General features: G+C 37.2%; 1 protein-coding gene across 8 annotated transcripts in view; it reads right to left on the reverse strand.

Annotated features, from left to right (window-relative positions):
* Positions 1–5,503: 5,503 nt before the first annotated feature.
* The window catches only part of AFTPH (aftiphilin), a 63,060-nt gene continuing 43,708 nt past the window's right edge, over positions 5,504–24,855 (reverse strand). For 4 of the 8 annotated variants that reach the window (XM_036890338.2, XM_036890339.2, XM_036890340.2 and 1 more), the window contains 5 exons: positions 23,596–23,718; positions 17,666–17,726; positions 16,074–16,154; positions 12,023–12,146; positions 5,504–6,635 (listed from right to left, as the gene is read on the reverse strand). In XM_036890338.2, coding sequence (XP_036746233.2) covers positions 6,488–6,635; positions 12,023–12,146; positions 16,074–16,154; positions 17,666–17,726; positions 23,596–23,718 — 537 coding nt within the window. In that variant the 3' untranslated portion in view covers positions 5,504–6,487. The remainder of the gene's footprint in view (positions 6,636–12,022; positions 12,147–16,073; positions 16,155–17,665; positions 17,727–23,595; positions 23,719–24,855) is intronic. The other 4 variants (XR_005025827.2, XR_005025826.2, XM_036890342.2 and 1 more) reach the window with 4 other exon arrangements.

Consider the following 24,855-nt stretch of genomic DNA (forward strand, 5'->3'; position numbering starts at 1 on the left):
TCCATGCTGAAATGATCATCTAAAATAATAGCTCATGTCCCCTCTTTCACGATCCTTCAGAGGCACACCACAGGACAAGTAAAAGCTGGGTGGATGGACAAGTGTTGCTGTCTATGGAAGTGCCAGCACGGTGCAGCATGGTGGCAGACAAGCCCCTTCAGCCAGGAAAATGGTCATATCTTCAAGCACCTTTGGCTTTCTTGTCAATTATTAGGGAAAGGGATTCCTGGTGGGTCCCCACTAGCATCTGAGGCTAGGACGGACTGCTGTTTCTTGTCCTGCGCCTCTCTGGGGGCCACTTGCCCATCCATCTCCCAGCCAGTGGAGGCTGAAATAAGATAAATACCGGTTGTCACCCATGTGCTTTGCCAGATTTTCTGCCCCTGAATGCGTCCCTTCAACAGGTGTCTGGTGACACAGGGCCCATGAGGTCCTGCTGCTGCACAGATGTTAGGTTCTAGCCGCAAAGCCAAACAAACCTGGGGTGGGAAAGAAGAGTCCAGATTTCACTGCAAATGAAGCTTTCCAGAGCTGCTGAGTAAGGAGTTTTCTTTCCAAACATCTGAAACAGCAAACAGATTGTAAATTAAGAGGGAGTTACAAGATAGTAGCTGAAGGGAAACACCGCCTCCCTGTTTTCTGGGCTGTAGCTGTCGCTGCACTGACAGGACCTGGGCAGCCATGAAAGGTGATTAAATAGGGTGGGAGCGGGGGTGGGAAGGAACAGGGGCACAGGGAAGAGCAGGCCGCTGGGGGTTCTGGCCTCTTTTCTGAGCCAAGGGAGAGCAGTTTATTCTGACAAGAAGTGAAATGCTGGCCTGTGTCCTGCTCTCGAGCCAGTGAATTAATTAGTGATTCCCACCCAGATCAAAGTTCAGGCTCCCAAGGCAACTCAGCAAAAATAAAGTGAAACAAATTGTAATCCGCACAAACTGATGCTTCCTGTGACCCAAGCATTAAGCAAGGAGTTGGACAGTCCTTGGGTCACTCTTTTTCCTCTCTCTGAGTAAAAATACTGACTTCAGTAAAATGCCTCCATTCAGCTGAGCTGATAATGAAAGTAGAGCCCCGGGCTAGCTTGTCCAGGTGGTACCCCAGCTGGATTTGGGGCCTGGGGCCATGGTGGGGAACCTGCGCCTAGAACCACAAGGTCACAGGCAGCTCTCCCTCCCAAGCCCGCACCTCTCCAGCTCCAGTTTTGAAGCTCTGATAACAAAAAAAAAAAAGGTGGGTGGGTAGATAGAGTAAATGGGGTGTTGAGACCTGATGGCTGGCTGGGCAGGTTTCAGCGTTCAAGTGCCCTCAGGTACCTCAGTGAGACAGTCATGTCACTCAGTGTGACAGCCCCTTCCGGGGATACCAAGCTCTGTCTGAGGGCCCAGGCTGCGATCCTCTGAACCACACTCAGGCCTTGCTCAGAGACAGAGGCATCTTTACTGAGTTCTGTAATCATCCGCTCAGGGTGCCCTCCAGGTGTTGAAGCCTCCTGTAGAGAGGCTGTGTACGTCTCACCAGGGGTCACCTGGCAGCAGGGTGATGGAGCTGTGTCCCAGGAAAGGCAGAGATCCCCCCATGTCCAGTCCTTACTTCCTGCTTGTGCAAGGCAGGGGTGGAGGCAAAACCAAAACAAACCAAATAGCTTTTGGCAAAAAGGAAGTCCTGTAGGACTGGTGCTGGTGTTAGGGGATTGGCTGCTTCAGAACTTGAGGGATTGAGTTGGTGATTGGTAGAACAGGATATTTTTTGGAAACATTCCAGCAGGACTTAAGGGGTTCACAATATTTTCAGGCAAAGGAAAAGCACAGGTTCTGGATGACCCCTGTCCATTTTACCAAGGAAAATGCACCAACTGGTTTTCTGTTCACATGCCAGGCACTGTGCTGGGGACCAGCGGGACAAACCTGAGCCAGACCCAGCCCCTGACCGCAAGGAGTTCATAGCCTGAGGGAGAAAAGCAGTAGATCGTCATAAAGCAAGGGACCAGTGCTGCACAACAGCCCTTATCGGAGCGGCTAATACTCTGCAGTTAAGCGTTTGGCCTCTGGGATCAGTCAGACCCAGGTTCTAAAGTCTTCGGCTTCCTGGCTGAGAGACCGGGGAAGTTGTGTAGTGGTCCAAGTCTTTGTTTCCTTACCAGATGTATGGGTAATTCAGGTACCCCTTAGGGTTACTGGGAAAATTCAAAGAATGTGTGCAAAGGTCTGTGTCTGGCATGCAGGACTGCTCTTATAAATGGAGTTTAGGTTTATTATGAGTTACTTTATCCAAGAGGTTTGCCAAGCACTCCAGGAGGCTGGAGAGCAGCAGTGTTTGGGGGTCCAGAAAGGCTCCCGCAGGCAGTGGGCCGGCCAGGCAGTCAGTGAGAGAGCATCCCTGGGGGGGCCTGGCTGCGGGGCGTTTGGATGTCCAGGCAGGAGCCCACGGGGCAGGGAGGGCAGAAATCCCAGGAGCTGGGCAACACGCTGAGAAGGCACAGGGGTACGGTAAAGGATTTCAGCAGAAGAGCACTGTGTCGTCAGTGGAAGAGGAGATGGCGGGGGGGAAGGTCAGTGCAAGGCTGTCAGTCACGAGACGCCGTGGGCCTGAAGAGGGAGGAAATAGAAAAGTAGGAGGTTCAACTGCTAGGACTCCTGAGCCAGAGGGTTGGGGTTGAGCAAGGGGGGCAGGCCAGGACTGAGTTTGGGTTTGGGCCGTGCACGGGGCTGGGCCCCCAGGTCGGCTGGGTGGGGAAGTGGGCTGCGGGCGGGAGGCAGGCTCAGCGCGGTGCGTGGTGCGCAGGCACCTCAGGAGGCTACAGGATGTCTGCGGGGTGATGGACAGGGTGACGCCGGAAGCGCAGTGCAGAGCTCGGAGGGGCAGCAAGGATGATGAGCTGTTTTGAGTGAGGAGCCACATAGGAAGATCTATGTAGGTGAGCGCAGCCCTGAGGCGGACACAGCGCTGATGACACGAGATCCCTTGTTCTCACTCCTTAACTCACCATCTCAGGACTTCTGAGGACCACCCAGGATGTGTCTTAGCATTTGCTCCCCTCAAGTTCCTGGTAAGTCTACGCAGCTCTCTACAGACACCTTCCCCCTTGGAAAAGCACCACCAGGAAGGCAACAGATCCTGGGGTATTGCTGCAGCCTGAAACTATGATCCTGGAATGAATTTTTTCATGACTTTAGCTCAGTGAGATACTGTATATGAGAAGTGAAAATAAGGTGTGGCCCAGACTTGCAGTTGTCCTACATAATCTATTCTCGCTTTCTTCCTTACTCCTAGAATCCTTTTTAGATGGCCACCCAGAATAAAAGCATTTCCTAGTTTCTTTTGCAGCAAGATATGGTGCAGCAACTAAATTCTGGCCAAAAGGTTGTAATTAGAAATACTACGCATACCTTAGGGAAAGTGCCCTTAATGAGAAGAATGCCCTTTCTTCTGCGATGGCTGCCAGATAGGCATGGTGGCTGTACCATCAACAGCCACATTGGACGTAAAGGTAGAAACTGTGTGTTGAGAATGCTAGAACAAGAAGTAAGAGCTTCGACAGCCTCTGATGATCTTATGAAGCCCATTTACTAGCTCTACACTGCTTACCTCATGTTTTATAGGCAAGAAAAAATAAAAGTGTATTGTAAAAGCCACCATTACCGTTTTTCAACTTTGTCATTGATTGTAAAACCCCATTATTCTGTACACTGCTGAGAAAAAGAAACCACTGCCAATTGTATGACACATTCCAATTTCAGAGAAGTTCAAATGTGACCAAAGTATGAGTCTTTATTACACGAACTGCAGTATTCTGGATTTTCATTATTCACAGACAAGCCTAATCCTAACCAATTCAAGAAACCTAAGGATAGAAAAGATGATGAGTTCTAAATAAAGAACATGATAATCATGTAGAGGAAAGAACAAGTTTCTATATAAAAAAATGACTCATAAAAGTAGTAGTGACACATGACTCAGTTTAGGGACATTCCTACTATACTTCCCAGTCTAGCCTGGGTTAATCATGCATGGCTCTTTGGACTTGGCCGTCAAATGAGATGAGACTCTAGGGCAGAGTGAGCTGGCTTTAAGATGTCAAGGACACAAAGCTGAGTGCCAACTGGGCTCTACTGTGACTTGGCTTACATAGTGTCTCTGACTCTTTGGTCTCCTCTCCCCAGCTCTGCAGGGTCCTCTGGGTTGACTTTGGAGGACGAATGGGAAGCTGCTGCCAGCAGCAGTTGATGACCAAGACAAGCTTGCAGCCAACAGGCTGTCCCTTAGCTGAGACCCCAGGCTCTTCCCGCACCAGCCACTGCTATTGCTTCCGGGGGCAACTGGAGCCCTGGTCTGGGGCAAAGCTGAGCACTTCTGCCTCTCAAGGATAGAGGCTTGCCTTTAATCTATGACAATCCTGTATTTATGTACCTGTTGTGATTAAAACATTAAAGGCCAATATGACAAACAAAAGGGAAAGGTGGCTTATCTAAAAGTGGTTTTAAGATGAAATATCCATTTTGTGTGTTGTTAAAGCAGGTCACTTTCACGAGGAAGGCCCACTTGTAAAAAAAACGCAGTAACTTTTTTGCTGACTCGATGCTCTGGCTATCATTTATTGACTGTCTTCTCATGTGATGAGTATGTACATTTATTATTTAATACATCAACCCCACAGATAGGTGCTATCATTCCTATTTTTAAAGACAATATAATTAAGGCACAGAGAAGTTAACTTTCTCATGGTAATAGCTACTAAGTGGGCTCTGCACTTAAAGGGTTGGTGAAGGTTGCCATTACAATGGAGTTGTAATGTACTGTAAAAGCAGTCCTTTAAAATACAATTACTGAAACATGTGAAGTTCTGCTGAGGAGTATTTTCTTTTTCTGTTCGTAAGGTCCACTGGGCACTGAAGACGTGATTATTCTGAAGGAAAGCTTTCTCTGAAAAGTCAAAACAAAAAGAAAAAAGTTGGGAAAATGGTGGGAGATCGACTGGATAAGCTACAGGCAGGCAACCATCCCAATGGCCTGTGTAATAATCCAGCAATATGGGAGTCTCTGTCAGTGATGGAGGTGCAAGTGTTCCATCCCAGAGCAGGTAAGCTGGACTACTGTTGGGCTGACAGCCTATTTCCAAAGAAAACACAGCATGTAACTTTTTGCTGAAGCTGTGTCTTAGTAATATTTTTAAATTACTTTTTAGAGATTTTCTGCTCACCTTAATTTCACGCATATATTTCTTGGAAAGAAAAAATTCCCTACAAATCCCTACTTAACCTTGCTGATTCTGAACATACTATATGAATCATGGTTATGATCTCATGTTCTACATGAAAACAGCTCGGCTACTGAAAGTACTGATTCAGTTCTTAGGGGCCAGATCCTAATTCCTTCTGGTTTCAACAAAGTGGAAACCCTACAAAATGATTTCCTCTGGATTGAATATGGTAAAATGGAATAAAACTTCACATCCCAACTCATTACATTTTTCCCTCAGATACCAAAGTTACAAAGAAGCTAGACTAAGTTTCTTTTAAATTATTTTATTTTTGTGTAACCTAAAAGGAAATTTACACACTGAAATCTCAAAAGACCTGGGCATGCACATTAACCTTGTTAGAGGTTCTTCTACATGTCTCTCTTTTTTCCATAGGAATTTCCCCAAACATTTAAAACCCATAGTTTTTACTGTATATACATCCTAAACCATAGCAATCTATGATTATGTCATTTTACACTGTGCAAAATCCTCAAAAAATAGTGGTATGATAGAACAACAAAAAAAACAAGTAACAAGTAAATTTCATTGTAAGACATTCATACAATTTTGGTCCTTCTCTGAAGCAAACTGATTTAAAATAGACACAATCTCTTCAAACCCCCTCCAATCAAGTTCTGACAATGATCTATACCCTATAAACAGAAGAGCAATTGATGAAGTACCTTGTAAAAGGTCAGACAGCAGTATGCCAGACTGAAAAGATTAAAAAAGTGCAAAAATGTTAACAAAAGCCAGATCTGAAACAAACCCACCACACATACAATTAAAAAAAAAAAAAAAAAAAGAAATTAAAAGAGCTTATTTAGCAAAGTAATTTGACATATGATATGAAAAATTAACAGGACACTGAATGCAATCTGAAAAGACTGAAGGGGATTTCACAGACAGTGGAAACTTGAGTTTTTAATTTTCTTTTTTTATCTCAAAAGTTTTGTAAGAAGGACACCACCAGTGTATTTCACAAAGACATAAATGTATACACCCCAGCAACACAAAAAAAGAATAAATCTTCAAAAATGTTCACCCCAATTATTTACATTTTTTTTCTAATATAAATTTAGGACTTCAGTATGTAAATAAATATACATTACTATGTATATACCTTTCTAGTGCGGCTTACCAACAAATCAGCTGAACTTGATATTTTTTAAAATTAAAGCAGGTATGCTTTTGATGGTAGGGAAGGGACAGAGGGAAGGAAAAGCAACGAAACTGTCCAGTTCCCAGCAGTTATCCATCAGCATTCTCCTGGGAGCTTGTGGATGGTGTTAACGTGGCTGGGAACATCAACACCTTGGCATGCATGAATGTTAAGTCAGGAAGACTAGCGATCACCTTGATGGCTTCTTCACTCAGGTGCTCTTCCCTTTTCGGTTTCCTATTGACAAATGAAAAAGAGTAGTGTGTTAGTGTGATTTTGCTCTAGGTCAAATGGGAGAAAATCCACTCTTGAGGTAGACAGCAATCTGTGGGGTGTTTACCTTTTCCTCATCCAGTTTCTGGACCTCGTAGTACCTTTTTATTGTGTGCCTCCTGTGCCAGGTGCCAAATCCTACAAAGATGTATGCCCTACTTATGTACATTCCTTACAGCCAGGCACATACACATACTCACATGTACCTATGCACAGCTCGCAGCTTCACCTAAGACTAATGCATCTACCCAGGCATACTTCTAAAATGTTACTGAGTAGAAATACAATGCCCAAAGCCCTAACAGCACTCCGCCCAACTGGATTTCCCCAGACCCCCTGTGAAACTACCACTTACCTCAACATAAAACAAAGTATGTCTGGCACAAGACCTTGCAAGTCATTTTAACCTTAGGCTTTCTTCTTCCCCAGTGGGGAATTCCAGGAGAGAAAGGCCTCAGCTCAAAACCACTTAGCCTTGGCCCCACTGGGACACAGACAGGAGGTCCCAAAGCAGCAGCGCTAGGCTGGCTGCTGGTACTGAGAGTGCACACAGGCAGGAAGGACTTGGGCAGAGAGCAAATCTCGATATCCTATGGGTCCTGTAGATGAAGTACATTTTACTACACTAGCCCCCAGTGTTAAAAGTGAGCAGTTGGCACCTAAGAGACAGGAAGAACTCCTGGTGACCAGGTCTTCCCAGCAGGTAAGCTGCAAAAATACCAACTGAGTCACATCTGAGGTTTCTAACCCAACCTTTATTTTTCCTAGGATGTTAAATATATCAAAAGAATAGTTGTAATCATACTGATATTAAGGTTAGGCCAAAGTTCACTTAAAATTGATTCCAAAAAAAAAAGAAATTGTTGACTCTAAAAAAGCCCAGTTCTTTTTCATTGTAAAGGATAGTTGGTACTCTATTAGGTGTGACCCAAGTTATTTCTTCCACCTAAATATTCTGTCTTTGAGATGGGAAGCAGGAAGTCAGGAGATGGAGCAAGAATGGAAAGATAGATGCAGGTCTTTATTTTATAACTAGACTTTCCTTTTGTTACCACTTTGAATTTAGGCTGAAATCAGAAGATTTTACAGAATGACTGGAAAATCAAAAATAAGATTTTTAGGACCAAAGTTCTCCAATAGGAAGCCAGTTTCAGGGACCCTGAAACCATCAGCAGATCAATCAACACTGAACTCACTTCAAGGGTTTATCAGAAAACAGAATAGCAATTCCAAAGTTTTCTGACTGAAATCTACATTTTTAATTGCATTGAAATGGTGGCAATTAGATGGATATTTGATATGGAATTGGGACAGCAGCATCATTCTAAAGTAAAATCATCATTTTTTTAGTCTCAAAGTGGAAAACTGGAAGTGTATCATGGAAAAGGTCAGTCTTTCATCAATGGTCAATCTTAGTATCGCCAACAACACCTATAATGTAGTCTAGCCAAAATGTTTTTCATGAACATATCAAACTTGTGGATATAATTTCCAGTTTACAGGAAATAAAGGAATAGAGAACTGTATTAAATACTATTTGAAGGAAGCAAATAGACAAGTCCAGAGGCTGGGATGTTCTGCAGGACAACTGGACTGATCTTTTTTAACTGGAAAACAAAAAAACAGAAGGGTGGGATTAGATAAGCAAAGGAGACTTAAAAGCCATAACAGCCAGGTACAATAGTCTTTGTCCAAACCAGAATGTCAGTCTAGGGGAAATGTGAATGTAGCCTGGGTATTAGATGAAATGAAAAATTACTGAAATTGACAGATGGAGATCACTGACTGCAAGAGTAGGTTCAATTCAATATGGACTATAAAAATCTCATTTTTGGCTAAAACAACACATGTGTTTGCACAAAAAAGATATGAAAGAATACACATTAATGAGCTTACTGATCTGAGTGGTAAGAATGCGGATATTTTAGTTTTTAATTTTTGCCTGAATTTTCTTTCTATGATACAGCTGACTGCTTCTATATTGATAAAAAGTTATTAAAAACAGTTACAGATAAAATTGCACTAACAGACTTCCTCATTTGTGAAGTGCAGCTGGGATTTGGGAAAGGAGAGCAAGGAAGAAACTTTCACACAAGGAATGGTTGGTAAAGATTATTCTAGAGTTTATATTTCAGAGGCACTACTTGGAGGCAATATGGAATTGTATTTAAAAATAAAAATTGTATATAGTTTATATATATATGTATGGCTTGTACTTTTATCTGTAGTCACTGCTTTGATGTGATCTAGTTTTCTCAGAACTTAAGAAAGAAGAAAATGCTTGAGGAGAATTTGAAAACAAAAAGTTTTATCATGATTTTTTTTCAAAGCCAAAGGCAGTGACCTAATTTTGATGTATAATCTCTCTAGCTAAGATTTATCCTTTTTGTCAATAGAATACAATTGAGAGTACAGAAATAAACTCATGTCTTTATGGTAAATTGATTTTCAACAAGGCTGCCAAGGCCATTCAATGGGGAAAGAATAGTTTTTTAAAAAAAGTTATGGACACTCCCATGCAAAAGAATGAAGCAGGACCCCTACCTCATACCATTTAAAAAATTAACTCAAAATGGATCAAAGCCCTAAATGTAAGATTGAAGCTATAAAATTCTTAGAAGAAAATCTAGGTGTAAATCTTCCTGACCTTGAAGTAGGCAGTGATTTCTGTGATGGCTATAACCAGAAAGTCAGACAATAACAAGACTCGGTGAGAATGTAAAATGGTGCCACTACTTTGGAAAATAGTTTGGCAGTTTCTCAAAAAGTTGAACATAGAGTTATCATATGACTCAGCAGTTTAACTCCCAAGAAAATTGAAAACATTTGTTTACACAAGAACTTATATATGAATGTTCACAGTGGCATTATTCATAATAGCCAAAAAGTGAAAATAACCCAAATATCTATCAATTGAGTAACAGGCAAGCAAAATATGATATGTTTATACTATGGAATATTATGGAGCCAAAGGAATGAACAGTAATGAATGTTCAGTAACAACATAGTTGAACTTGAAAACTTTATGCTAAGTGAAAGAAGCCAGACATAAAAGGTCACATACATGATTCCATTTATATGAAATAACCAGAATGGGTAAATCCTCAGAAACAGAAGGCAGATTAGTGGTTGCCAGGGCTGGGAAAAGAGGCAGATAGGGAGTAACTATTAATGGGCATGGAGTTTCTTTTTGGGGTGATAAAAATAAAACTGTCTGGAATTAAATAGTAGTGATGGTTGCACAGCCCTGTGAATATACTAAAAACCACTGAACTGTACACTTGAGAAGGGTGAATTTTATGGTATGTGAATTACATCTCAAAAGGTCAAGAAAAGAGAAAAAGACATACCCTTTTGGTAATTAGTTGTTTGGCTTCTTTAAACTTCAGTTAGAGGTCTATGGCTACTAACTAGCTGCCTATTCACTGATTAAGAAGTAATTTTTCTCTGTTTTAGAAAAGGTAAGCAAAAAGATGGAACTATTTTAAAGCTAAGAACTTAACATTTCTCTAAAAAGTGAGCAGTCACTTCCACAACCTGTGTATGGAAAGAAGAGCACCGTACTAACATATGCAAAGGCCCTTATAGAAGTGTACTGGGTGCTGCTGGTTGCCATGGCAAATCCCTCTACCCGACCATTGTTTCTTAACTTTTTCTTACTCTACTGTCCCTCAGTGCTTTTTCACTCTATCTTCTATATTTTGTCAATAGCCAAGGAGATTTTTCTGAGCTTTACTTTCTGTAGTATAATTTATTCAAAAACAAAAAGAAAAATGAAACAAAACCTAAAAACAACAAAGACTTTGAATTTATATATGCCATCCACCTTTCTTTTTTCTCTGTACAACTGAGAATCACTCATGGGGACATTTTACAGTATTACCCTCTAATTGTAAGACTTGTGAATATATGCACTACTAAGCATTTTCAAAAATACAAACTTGGTAACTTGTTTTCTCTTCAATTTGTTGTGTTTTAAGTATGAAGCTGGACAGGTAATAGAGATTAATTCAATGCAGCTACTAACACTGACCCTAGGATACATACTATGGTTTTAGTTTATTCATAATAGCACAGAATAAAAATAAAAATAATTTCTTAGAGTGAAAGGAGTTGTAGAAGTTCCCTAGTGTTCATGGAATGCTTACAGGATGAGTTAAGAAGTCGGGAGAGCAAGCAAGTTAACAATGTGGTTTAGAGCTCCTCCTAATGGCACAAAAAATGAATTCTCATCACTGGGCCTTTTCAAAACTCTACTATGGTTTGTTCAGTGAGACTGTGAAAAAAAAAAGTAAGGAAACAGTATGATCCTCCTTAGAAAAGACTGTCCTAAAAATAGCAGGGGAAAGCCTACACATTAAAGCATCTGTTTTTTTGAAGTTAAATGTGCATTAGCTTTTGGTTAACATACACAGAAAAAATGGACGATAAATTTGTGGAAGAATTTCAATTTGAAAATATGATTTGGAAAAAGAAAAAATTAGAAAAATCAAGCAAAAAACCCCACAAAGGCTTCATTTACAAGTAAGTTCACTTACTAGGAGGCTTTAATAATAGTAGGTAGTGTTACTACGAAGAAATGGGGCAGTGAGAACAATGGAGAAACTGGACAAATGAGAATGTGCATACAGCAGAGCAATTCCAGGACGGTAAGGGCATCCATGATTATAAACAAATCATGGGTTTTCATAATCACAAATGTTAATAGCTTTAATAATAATAAATACCTATTGAATGGGTATTTAAGCACACAATACAGTTTAAAAGGCAATGTGGCAATTTCAAGCTGAAGTTCTAAGACAGGTAAGCATTTATTATTTCAAACTTTTTAACATGGATGCTTTCTACAGAAAAGGGTTGGTAGGCTTGGTAAAGCACGGCTTCGTATCTAAATCAGAGGTGTTGCACATTAGTAAAATTCAGAAAATAAAATAGTGTCTGTCCTTTACTCTTTGCCAGAAAGTGAAGATTAGCCTCAGTGACTCTGTGAAACTGGGTTCCCAAAGAGGATCATCTCAGTGGTTATTAAAGGACAGGAACAATGTTTCTACAAGGACTTTATGATCTCAATACTTAATCAGAATTCTTCTCCATTGAGTTTGGAGGGTGGGTAAAAGAAAACCACATGTCAGTCCTTTTCAGTATCTTATGAAATAGTTCTGCTCTATTGAAGTTTCATAATTAAACATAATTTGATACTGTTTCCTGGAATTAGGCATCTATTGGTTTTTACAAATATAAAGTGAATTTTAATACAATATGTTAAAATATGGCCAATGTATTTGCTTTCCCATTTGGGCTGTTTTGTATAATACAGAATTCAAAACTAGGGTGCAATACTGGCTGTTTACCTGGTAGATGTGCTTGTCTTCTCTACTGTGGACATGAGTCTCGCAAATGCATCAGTCACCTTGAGGCTTGAGGTGGAGATTTCCAGCTTAGAAGTTGTTAACTCATACAACTCTGGATCCACACCTTATAGTACAAAATGATAGTCAGTGATGGCAAGCTGCAATTGGTTACTCAATTAGCCACAATCCAAGATGCAAAAGGCAATTATTCTGTAAACATCTGAGTCTTCTGCAAGCACAGCACATCTTTAAAAACTACTGCATTTATTTTTTAAATTATAAATTCTACTTTTCAAGTTTTTATAAAGTAGGAAAATATTTTTAGAATTTCACTGTGATATAAATATAGCCTTAATTAATTTAACGTTTATGTAGTAGATACAATGCAAATACTGCTAAAATTTGCATCAGCTATAGAAAACTCCCTCAGTTTTGGTTTAGTGATATGAAAGTTATGAATGTTTTATAAATAGCACAAGATTTGTTAAATGACACCTCAATTTTTAAATTGAGTGATTGATTAACCTCATTTTTTGAAAATTCCTCTCTCCCACTTCAGTGACCATTTTTTCTTCATTATTTGCTTCCACACCAAAAGATTGAGAAGTTAATACAAAATCTCAAATATGGTAGATGATCTGGTTATTTAAATATACTCTGACCATTTGAGGATATGAAATATTACTTAAAGCATCAAATTATTACTAAAGATAAATTATATACCACATTGTTCTTTCTTCAGGTAAGAAGTGGGAAGGGTAAAATATTGCATTAAACCACTACTTCTGGACAAAATGAAAATTGTTAATTAAATTTCTATAGTCTCATATCTAAACCTAGTAGCTAACTGCTCAAATATCTTGTTAGAGGAATTCAAAATGATGCGGAGTTTGAGGGTTAGATACATTGTAAGAGTATAAAAATCTTCCTCTGTCTAACTTCACAAAAATATTCATACATATTTTTATATTTCCTTTGACTATAGATTTAACATAAATTATTAAATCTATAACTATAAATTATTGACTATAGATATAATATAAATTATAGTCAAGGGAATGGCAACAATGGCTATAAAAACACTGAAAAGAACAATTAAATATTTTCAACTCAAGCTAAACTTTGGATAATAATCAGATAAAAAATAATAATCCTCTATTTCTTTGGTACCAGGAAATTGAGATAAAGTTCAGTAGTTTCAGGGTAAAACAGAAAGGCAGATTCTAAGGAAGAAATGTCTTATCACTTCATCAATTTCTACTTATTTCTAAAAAAGCCCTAAAATCAGCCCTAAAAATTATACTGTAAATGCAAATATTGATACCAAAAATTTCCTTTTAGGATATTTCAAGGTTAAGACAAAAATCAAGAACTGCCTTCTATTAACCAACTTTGCAGATGACTAGCAGATGTAAACACAGATCTCAGATGTCTACAGAAATCAAACAAGCAGAAGCAGTTTCCACAGTTATCATGTCCAACAAGGGAGGAAGGCTATAGAAAATGTTTGTTGACTCTCCCAAGTTCTTAGTATTTCATTAAGATACAATTTCAAAATATATTTTAAAGGTCTTTTCTTTGTATTTCTTTAAGCATATGGGTTTCAATTAAAATATAAAAAATTGCAGATGCCTGTATAGGGACGAAATGAACCCAAAATACCTTCTTCCTCCACTGTGAAAGGTTAGATTCCAAGTAACCACAAAATTTAAGTTTATGTCTAATGCATAATGCAGAATAAACACTGGCATTCTGACTGGCAACACGAAAGTGCTAGTAAAAACTTGGTTGGGTTTGTAAAAGACTGGCTACTTGGCTGTCATAAAGTGGGAGATTAAAAAAAAAAAGGAATCACCTCCCTATCCCCTCCCACCCTCAGCCCATCACACCATCACACACACAAAATGTACAATGTTTTATGTTTTTCAAAAACAAGATTAACTACTTCCTCTACACTAATAACTGGAGAGTAATCTTTTTAATAGAAGAGTTTGTGTTTTATAGACTCTTACTAAGGCATAGTTTAGTTACATAACTAAAGCTAGCCAACCAAGTTCTATGCCAACCTCCTAAGTCTCACACACAAAATAATTAAATTACTGCAAGTTAAGACAAAATGACTTTCCCAGAAACAAGTGAGAAAAAGTGCAAGCAACTGGGGAAATGGAATACAACACTAAGGTGTTGATACCTGTAGCTTGATAGTAAGTTTTAACAAAACCCAATAGCAATAAACAGAAGCCAATGTAAATTTATAGTCATTAAGTTTATATAGCAGCTAGAGCAAATTAATGAAAATACAGAACAAAAATATTTAAAAGATTCCAAAGTAATGAGGACTGTATTTGAACATGCTAATTTCACTTCCATTACAGCTCTAAGCTTCTGAGACCACTTGATCTTCTCAAAGCTGTGTATACTGAGCCTGGTTATCAGGTCATTTCTGTACTTCTTTATATGGTCAGATTATTTCTGTTCCTATGGATGATTTTTTAACCAAGTGTGAAATGTAACCAAAAATTAAATTTAAACCAGGTTTTAGGCATCCAAAAACAGTGACTTCACTTGAATCATAGTACTAGTTCGAGACAAAACAAAGCTAAGAGCAAATTAAAAATGGGAGCTTGATAATTCATTTTGGGAATACAGTAATAAGGAAACTGATTCAAAAGTTTGGTTTTTTGTTTTTTTTCCCCATTAAATATTAAAAACAATGACTTAGGCTCAGTCAGGTCATTCAACAGCTTAAATATATTTAGAAATAATTTAAGTGAATAGTAAAATACCATTTTGAAGTCAAAATCAGAACAGATTGGTTTTTTGTATGCTTGCAAAATCTTGAAAATAATGAAAATGATAACCAGGGGCTTAAATTGAGGAATCCAGACATTCTATCAAATGGTCTTGGAACTTCCTTAAAGCAGGATCAGATTTCCATAACCAGATTTTGGAGAAGAGCATCCTGGACCCCAGGCTTAACCTGAGCTGATTCTTTTGGCCAACCCCATTTCCCACCATGGCTCCTAAACTGCTGGGAAGTGGATGGCAAGGTTATATAACAGAACAGAACAAAACCCAGAATTTCTCAGGAACCAGGCTGGCTGTCTAACTGGCTGCTTAGTGGGAACAAAGAGGGATCCTTGCTATGCATTCTGGGTATTAGCATCTATATTGCACCCCAACAACTGTCTGGTGATCAATGGGCATGATTACCAGATCACAAGTTGGGATGACAGGGACTCTTCAAAATCATATTAAATAAAATGTAAACATAAAAATGCCATTATATTTTAATCTTTTATTCAGTTAGAAAATGACAAAGTACATTCGTCCTTTGGTTAATGAACTGAACTTTCGCAGGGCTGAACATTAAATTAACAGGCACTCCAATAAGTTTTAATTTCTAGCTTTTAATATCTCATAGCAATTATTTTCTACTATTAACTTTTGTAACATTTTTTCCCTCGCATGGAAAACAGTATACTTTCTATTTAAAAGCTACATAAAAACAGTAATAGTTCTATGTGGAACTATATAACTAAATGGTAGACTCCAACATTTTAGAAACTAATTATACATTTAGCAGCACTAATAAACAACTAATTCAATCCTAGAATCTGTAAAGTTTCTATTACCACAGGCACTACAGTGTGAAGTCATCTTTGCATGCTAAAATATTCTTGTATCTCTAAACATGTATTTTTTTCAAATGGCTTTATGGAATATGCTTTCAAAAATAAGCATGTAAAATACCACATTTTCCACTTATAGGGGGAAAAAAAACCCTGCCTTTAACCTGTCTAAGGACATTAGGGCTATTTTATTCCTAAGAACTACTGTCAGTTCTGAGTATTATACTCTGAAAAAACTTTCCTTAAAATGCATTTCGCATGTCATTTATTATAGTCAGACACTGGAAAATAACAACAGATAGATGAAAGAGAAGTATCAGACACAGAGAATACAATTTACTTGTTCCTTGTTTATAGGAAAGTCAGGTGATGTGACCATGCTTTTAGTAAACCAGAAATGTGGTTAACACTCTGCTGACCTGGGATTGTGCTGCTGCTAGAGCTACTGTCATCCACGGGCCCAAAGAAATCAAGGTTCAGAAGAGTGGAACCTCCACTGGCTTGAAATTCAGTGACCGTGTTGGTGGGCAGCCACACAGAAGGGAAGCCAAGGGAGGATGGGTTATGTGTAAAAAGGGGTAAGACACACACTTGAACATGCAGGTTATAATTAGTAGTCATTACACATTTTAAAATCAACATTAAAACAATGTACAGTATTAGTTTCTCATTACTAAGGACATTTCTAAAGTAACAATTTAACTCAATGTATATTTTCTCATGTACAAAGTAAATAATTGAACACTTAGTAAGGTTTTAGTTAGGCATTCAGTTCTTTCAATCAAGACTTGAAACCATACCAGAAAGACCAAGGGGAAAGTGTATCCGTTAAAGGGAAACAATACTTTAGTCTCAACCCAATGTTAAACCAATACACATGCCCAAATCAATCTTTCATGTTAGTAATGTTTTCTAATTAACTTTTTTATAAGTGACAAAGTTGTCAATTCCAGACACGCACTCGCACATTCAACTTAGTTTAACATGATAGAATAAAGAATGTCGTAACTGCCCTACCCTGACGTGCAACCTCAAGCTGTACTGTTCCCCTTTAACTCTGAAACAGTAATCAGAAATAGTATACATTTTTAAAGAAGTTGTTTGTTAATAAAAAGCACGATGATTTGACTGAATAAGACACCAGACAACAGCAAAAGGTGCATCCAGGCTTTCCTTCAGCACTGCTATTCAAATGGATGCTTTTCAGACATTCTAGGACCCCCCCACTTAAAGGAAAAGCTGATAGAATGACAGGTGTTTTAGACAATGGCTCAAGCAACTTATGAAACATAAAGAGTTAAGAGTAATTGTACCTTAGGGTCCAATAAAACTTGGGATGTCAACACACTGAAAAACTAGCATTTCATGTTATTTATTTTTCAGACCCCATATTACTAGAATAAATTATTCCTTTTTGAAGATTTTCTCTTAAAGCCATGAGCAAAACCAATTATTTCTGGAACTACCTACTAGTATTTTGAGATAAGTTTTAGAAAAGGATCATTTCCATGTGTATATAAGTGCTCTATAAAATATTATTAAATCTGAAAACTACTTTAAGTCAATAAATATGGATGTACTTGCACATTGTTTTGGTTAAATAATTGTGCTTTGTGCTTAAAATTTAGCAGCCTCTAGCCACAAGACTTTGCATCCAAGAAAATTCCATAAATTACAACTACAGAAACAAATTTCAAGTAAATTGATACTATCTAAGATATTATTTAAACTATCTATAGTAAAAAACAAAGAAGCTTGTTTTTGACTTAAGGTAAAGAAACTAAAATTTTACCTAGCTACTACTACCTATATTTGGACAGTATACTGTTAATAATAGTAATGGCTGGTTTCTTGAGCAATTACTATTCAGAAAGAAAGCCTGAATTTCCAAAGATAAGAATAAGAAGTTATGTTCAAACAAAAAAAGGAAATCAGCAGAGAGAAGTTTGTCTGAATTTTGTAGCTTTCTTAACTCTAGCTCTGGTGCTAGAGGCTCTACGGAGAGACGTACCATCTAAAGGGTTAGTAAGGCCACTGCTACTCCAGTCAAACTGGACGGGTGGTAGAGACTCCTAGAGTTGAAAACCAAAACATCAAAATTAATCAGTACAGGTTGTAGCAACGTAAAGAATCCTTAAAAAAAAAAAAAAGGCAACAACAAAAAACTATTACAAGATCATTAGGCAGTAAAATACCTAAAGAAAAAATTGGGATAATTTACAATTTCAGAAGGTTACCTGCAAATATTAACACAAACTGAAATTGCAAAATTTACAAACAGTACAGCTTGTTGCATCAAAAAATTTTTATCTGAGAAATGGAATTATCTTTACATTTTCAAACAGATATTTATGGACTGATTCTATGTGAAGATTTCAATCTACTCACAAATCATGATTTAAACTATTGGCTTGATTACAGTAAAAATATTAAAAACATCACTATTTTCATTAAAGGGTGATTTACTTTATTTCATATGACTAGCCACTTAAAATTTCTTACTAATATAATACAATACAGAAGGTACTATACTGAAAGTGAGGAGATTTGGGTTACTTAAGACCGGGTACCTACTAACCGAGGAGCTGACCATGTATAGTTAATTTAGTTTGTCTCCTTATACATAAAACGAGAAGGTTCAAAGTTCAAGGTCTCTGGTTCTTTACAATTTTCCAAATCACAAAGGAAATCACGGGCCAGTAAATGTGCACATTTTTTAAAAATTAAAAAATTTTTTTAATGTTCGCTAATTTAGAAATTTCCTATAACTAGTATCAGAATTTAACTTTGAAAATAATGTACTGGAAAGTATATTTAGCATTCATTTGAATAGTCTAGGGTTTAAAATTTTGTTAAGTGCCAAGCACATAAAGATAAGATGCACACACAGTACATTTAAGATGGGAGGTAGTACAAAACATTTTTTAAATGAGCATTGTTCTAAGAGTATCTTGTTGGAAAAAAAAATGTTTTTTTGGTTTTCTTCTTTTATTTTGGGGGTGGTGTTGGCAACACTGACATAACCTGAGTTTTATTAGATTCTTAACACTAACATGCTATTGTTTTTTTTTTTTTGTATTGTTTACCACTATACTTTACTGTAAGGTAGTTACTATTAAAAAGTTTATACTCATATTTTCTGTGTAGATAAAGACATTGTTCCCTGTGGGAAAGAAGCATGAATTGGTGATTTCTGAAAGTCTAATCCCATGATAAAATGACAAAGAACTATAAATATATATTGTACAAATGCCATATTCCTGGATTTGATATTATACTATAATTAAGATGTAATAATGGAGAAAACTGGTGAAGGGTACAAGGTACCTTTTCTGTACTATCTTTGCAACTTCCTGTATCTGTATTTCAAACACAATTAAAAAAATAATAAAAACGGTGAAAATTTAGCTTATAACCTACCTGCAAAACTGATAACATTTAGAAAAGATCTTCTTTAGCTGGTCTCAGAAACAAAAAACTCTAGGCATCGCAACAGATTTAACTTACATTATTCTACTTGTAGATCAGTGACACCTTTAGTTCTATTCAACATTTAACAGATGGACAAAAACCCTGGTTTATGCAGTAACAAAATTTCTGGATAAATGGAGCAAAGCTCTCAAAAGATTGGAGACTGACGAAAATTAGGCTTGGGGTGGATTAATGATTGTGCATTGACCATTGACCCCCCTATAGAGAATTTTATTGTTGTCAACAACCATTTGATCAATAAATATGAGAGATGCCCTCACACACACAAAAAATATATATATATACACGCACTTCCAATTGTAAAATAAATAAGTAACCGGGATGTAATGTATAGCATAAGGAATATAGTCAAAATATTGTAACAACTTGGTATGGTGATAGCTGGTACCTAGAATTATCATGTATATAAATGTTGAATCACTGTGTTGTACACCTGAAACTAATGTAATACTGTGTGTCAACTACCCTTCAATAAAAAGTAAAAAAAAAAATGGAACAAAGCTCTTTCATTAATGTGTTTTATCTAAATAATGTTAAGTAGCTGGATGCTTAGAAGTGTTTCAGTGATTTGCTGGAATTTTAGCTTCTCATTTGGGTGTATGGTATTTCAAAGACAAAGCCAGTATTTTTTTTATAATAATGAGGTGCTAAAGCAGGAATCAATATTTAGTGGAAATGAAACACATGACAAACAGGATACCTTACCAATTACTAATGGCAATAACAAGTAAGACTACTCAGAGAGAGTGCATAGGAATGAAGCATTTTAAATCAATTTGAAGCAATGTAGTATGAATGATTACTGCAGAGACAAAAACTCTAAGGAAACAAGGTCATAATAAAAAGAACAAAAAGAAAAAAAAAATGGAGACTAGGGACAGGAGATTTGGGTTCTAGTCCTAGCCAAACCACTGATGTATGATTTTGGGTATATTATTTAGCCTTTCCTTATTGTAAAAAGAGAACACAGAGTTAAATAATTTTTCTTTCTTCTAACTCTAGAATTCTGATTCACAATTGAAATGGCCACATCAAGTAGTCTAAGAGAGAAGCTTGCTAGTGGTTAACTAGTTGGATAACTGCTAGCCAGAGAGTTTAGTCTACTAAGCAGTAAATCAAGTGTGGTGAAAGCATTGACCTTAGTAAGACGGGTATCAGTAATGGCACCACTGAATGATGTGACCTCGAAATTCAGTGGATTAAGATAAAAAGAAAAAAAAAACCCTTAAACTAAACAACAGAAGAATCATTGCTTTTCACCTGTAATTGTCTTTCCAGGTGGAAGTAGCTTAGAAAAAACACCATTAACACTTGTTAGCAAGTTATTAATTCCTAAATGAGATGCAATGGCTACAAGATAAGTACAAACTAATTTGAAAAAAAAAAGAACAAAAAAAACTCAATGGGAACAAAAATTGAGACAGAACAGACACATCAAAAAGCATGCAGTCATCTGCGGCATCTTACTACACTGATGGACAGTGACTTGAATGGGGCGTGGGTGGGACCTGATAATATGGGTGAATGTAGTAACCACAACAATGTTTTTCATGTGAAACCTTCGTAAGAGTGTATATCAATGATACCTTAATAAAAATAAAAAAAGCATGCAGTTACAATGAGAATTACACAACTATGCTAAGTTTGAAAGTCACTGTTCAGTTTTGCCAAAGACAAAAACATAAAAGGCTTGAAGGCTTGATATGCATTTTAAAACAAGGAAAAAAATCAGGTATTGAACAGATCTTTACTGACACATTTTGCTCAACTTCTAACACTAAAGGCTATGGCTGTTTCATCTGAAAGGTATGACTAGCAGGAAGGCCTAACAGTATTACTGTGTGGCCAAAAAGTAAAGTAAAAATAATACATACATTGCATGCTAAAGAATAGTGGCTAAGCAGTATCATTTTATATGAAGAGAATCTTACAATGTATTTTAGATATTTTTATAATATTTTTAACCTGAATGATAAGTAGGAGCCAAGTGAACATCATACAATTTAGTGATGAAGGTCTGGTATCCTAGCACAAAATTCTGATATGCAAACTGAAATCTTCAGCTGAGTGTGTGTGTGTTAGAATGAAGACGGACACAGGCTCAAGTCAATTGAGAAATAAGTTTGAACAACTTCTACTGAAATATTTTCATCGGTTACCAAAAAAGCCTAAAAACTATAACTAATGGGGATCACAAACTTCTATTAAAAAAGTACAGAATAAACTTGTTAATTCAATATTTGTGTGCATTTTAAATGAAGAAATGTGTGCAATGAACGGAATGAAAGGATGTGTTTAATTAAAAAAAAACCTTTATGTAAGTAGCAAGAGACCGAGTTTCACCTTCTAGCAAAAAAGCCAGATATGCTTAAATGTTGCTGAAAATTTCTATACTTGCCTATAAACAGGGATACAATAGTCCTTTGATTACATGTAAGTAGGGGTGTATGTGTATGTACAGAGATGGCAGCAGCTGAGCACATATCATGGAGCTGTGATTAACCTCCACTAAATTAAAACAAGTTAATTTCTGTTAAATTTTCCACTAAATTAACACATGTTTTTTATTAGCTCATCTAGATTAGTTTTAGTCATTTATAATTAAATTATATAAGAAAGAGGTCAAGTCTGACGTATGACTAGAGTGAAATAAGACTGATCAAATCAGCTAGGGGCAAAAATGGCAGGTGACAGCTGATAGAATAAGCAATAGTTTATGGGGCTGTAACACGTGGATATGGTTGGGTGGATGAGTAAAGAAAGAGGCAAGCAAAACAAGCAACAAGTGTCCTCAAATAAGAACAGCTTCATTTTTATTAAACATATTAGGCAATTACTCAAATTACTTTCCCAATACCTAGCACTACAGGATTAAAAAAATGTTGACTGAGGCAGAAGTGGGAATGTGCTATGGGAGAAGTAATTTTGCAATCTGCATAGACAGGGCAGGCCTGGAAGGGCAGCTGACAGCAAAAGGGCAATATAAGGGCAATGAAAGGAAAATAACTAAGGAGACCGTCTACCTATGGAGACATTTTGCCCAAGTCACCCTGTCTGTTGCCCAACCATCAATAAGGCCAGGCATTTTACACATCACTCCCCCTTGCCCATTAATTCAGTGCCAGTAGTAAACTGTCTTCAGAGGGATGTTCAAGCTAAGCCCAAGTATAAACCGCAGTGGTATACTGTGGTGTTAGATGTTTCCTGAAACACACCTGAAAACACAGGACCTTGCTTTACATCATTATTTTCTACAGTATGTTCTTCAAAACACTACTTCTACAGGTGTTATGACTTCTCCCCTTGTCCCTGCGGAAAAGGGTCCTGTGGCCAAGTAAATCTGAGAAATGAATTTAAACTAAATAGGGTAATTCGATGCAGGATTCTTCAGAGTCCTTTGCGTGTGTGTGTGCATGCGTGCACACGTGCGTGTGTGTTGTAAATCTCCAAGGGTGGTTGTAGGGTATGATATGAATGAAGTATTCCCCAGATTTACTTTACCCTGGAACCTTTCTTTAAGGGAGTATCTCTGGGCATTAGTGTACAATGGAACACATTTTGGGAAAAGCTATCCAAATACACATTTTTGTGTTAAATATAGAGATGATATGTAAGGTTAAAAAATGACAAACATAGCAAGAATGTGTTTTAGAAATGGTAATGTTCATTTAAAAATACTAATCTTCTAAGAACAATGTTTAACCAGCATTGAGTCAGTTTCTAATTCGATTTGGGAAAGGTAAGCAAACCAAAACAGCTATTTCCCCACGCCCCGATAAAAGACAGAGGGAAGGCTCTGACATTAACTACATTAGACTGAAATAACACTTGTGCTTAAGTATGTCAAGGAGGTAAAGGATAAAAAAGGTAAGACAGCTTTCTTTTTTCCTAATCCATAGAATGTTCTGTTATAGGCCACATCATTTGCAACTTAAGTGACAATTTTATTCAGACTCTCAAATTAACAGGTTTTGATGTAATAAGCACACCTAAATTTTTTTCCTTTATAAAATTTTGCAGGCTTCACAACACACAATAACATACGTGAAGAGCTGGTATAAATGTAGTGTTTTTCTTTTTTTTTGAAAATCCAGCACTTACCAGATTTGCATGCCAGTAATTATGTTCACACAATGTTCAAGCTGCAAGGGATTTTTAAACATGCTTGCCTCAAAGTCACCATTTTATAGGTGAAGACACTAAGGCCTAGAGTGGTTTAACAGACTTACCCATTTTCAGCCAGTTCTCAAATTGTGCCTTTCTATTTTTGGAAATTACAGATAATTTGTTCATTGTATTCTGAGGGGTGTTAATAAATAGTCAAAATCATGCCCATCATGAAATCAAATTTTATATTTTAAAAACTATTTATATATGAAGGGAAACAACACTGTGGCTGTATGTGTAGACACATACATAAAATATCTATACACATACAGATATTTTTACCTGGGATTGGTCAGATGTACACGTGTTCATTTCTGGTGACATGGTGGTTGTCTGACCAATGGAAGCAATTTTTTCTGCAGCAGATAATGGTTTCAATGGTTCCTTGGTGGGTTCCAACATACCCTGAAAAAGGCAAGTTAATTGAGGTGAGGGGGGAATCAACCCATAAATTTCACAAGGAAGTTAACCTAGTAGAAAGCAAAACAACAGGTCATTTGGAAAATGCTAAAGTCAAGAAAGCTATTCTTAAATTTTGTTTAGAGGAAGTCTTATAGTACTATAAACATTGGGAAATGTTTCACAATAATACCTTTGGAACATAAATTTTGAAGCAAGGCCTTGTATTTTAAATCAGATTTGTCTTAAAGTGCCTAGTTATCACTGTCACACAAAAGTGTACGCATAACTTGGGATGGCAAGGGTAGGAAAGAGGCAAGCACAATGGAATCCAACACTTTTATGTTTCAGACACTGAAACTGTAGGAAAGGACATACTTTCTGAACATTACACCATGGCGGTGCTTGGAAAAGTGAGAGCTAATTCTAAAACACACCATAGAATGTGATGACACCTGCATGCTTTAATGTGAATTTAGTGTTTGATCTTATCTCCTCCACTAAAGGATAGGAGCCTTGATAATTAGTTTCTTGGACTAGCAAAACAGAGACATAGCTAATTCAGAGGGGAAAACAATTTACATGTTCCACTAAGTGTGTTATAAATTTAACATACTTTATGAGTAAGAAAGGAAGACATTCAGGATGGGTGCAGAAACCAAAAAGAAAACCCCCCAGCATTTTGGATCAACATTCTACCAAAGTCTAATAACAATGGGTAATAATCCAGGCTAATGGCCTGAAAAAAAGTCAAGCTTTTACACATTTAAAAATAATACTCGATAAACTCTTGAATATTTATCAACCAGACCAAACAACAGTCTCTATTTACTGTGTGTGTGTGTGTGTGCGTGTGTGTGTGTGGAGGGTGGGGAGCAGAAATCAAAGCTCCAAAATCAGTAAGATTAGAATCTCTGTATTTCTAAAAACAAGTTTTCAGGAGAATCCTCCCCTCCCCCAAAAAAGGGAACACACCAACTAAAGCAATTTACAGATTCAATTCTTAACAATGGTTCATGTGAAAGGCTTTAATTTCGCAGCATCAAAAACAAAAATAAATTCATGGTCTAACTCAATACTATATACATTACACAGGTTTTCCAGTGTGCCCTTATGTAAAAAGACAATGCATTTGGCAAAAAT

Source organism: Manis pentadactyla, chromosome 2 (assembly GCF_030020395.1).
Source record: "Manis pentadactyla isolate mManPen7 chromosome 2, mManPen7.hap1, whole genome shotgun sequence".
Taxonomy (NCBI): Eukaryota; Metazoa; Chordata; class Mammalia; order Pholidota; family Manidae; genus Manis; species Manis pentadactyla.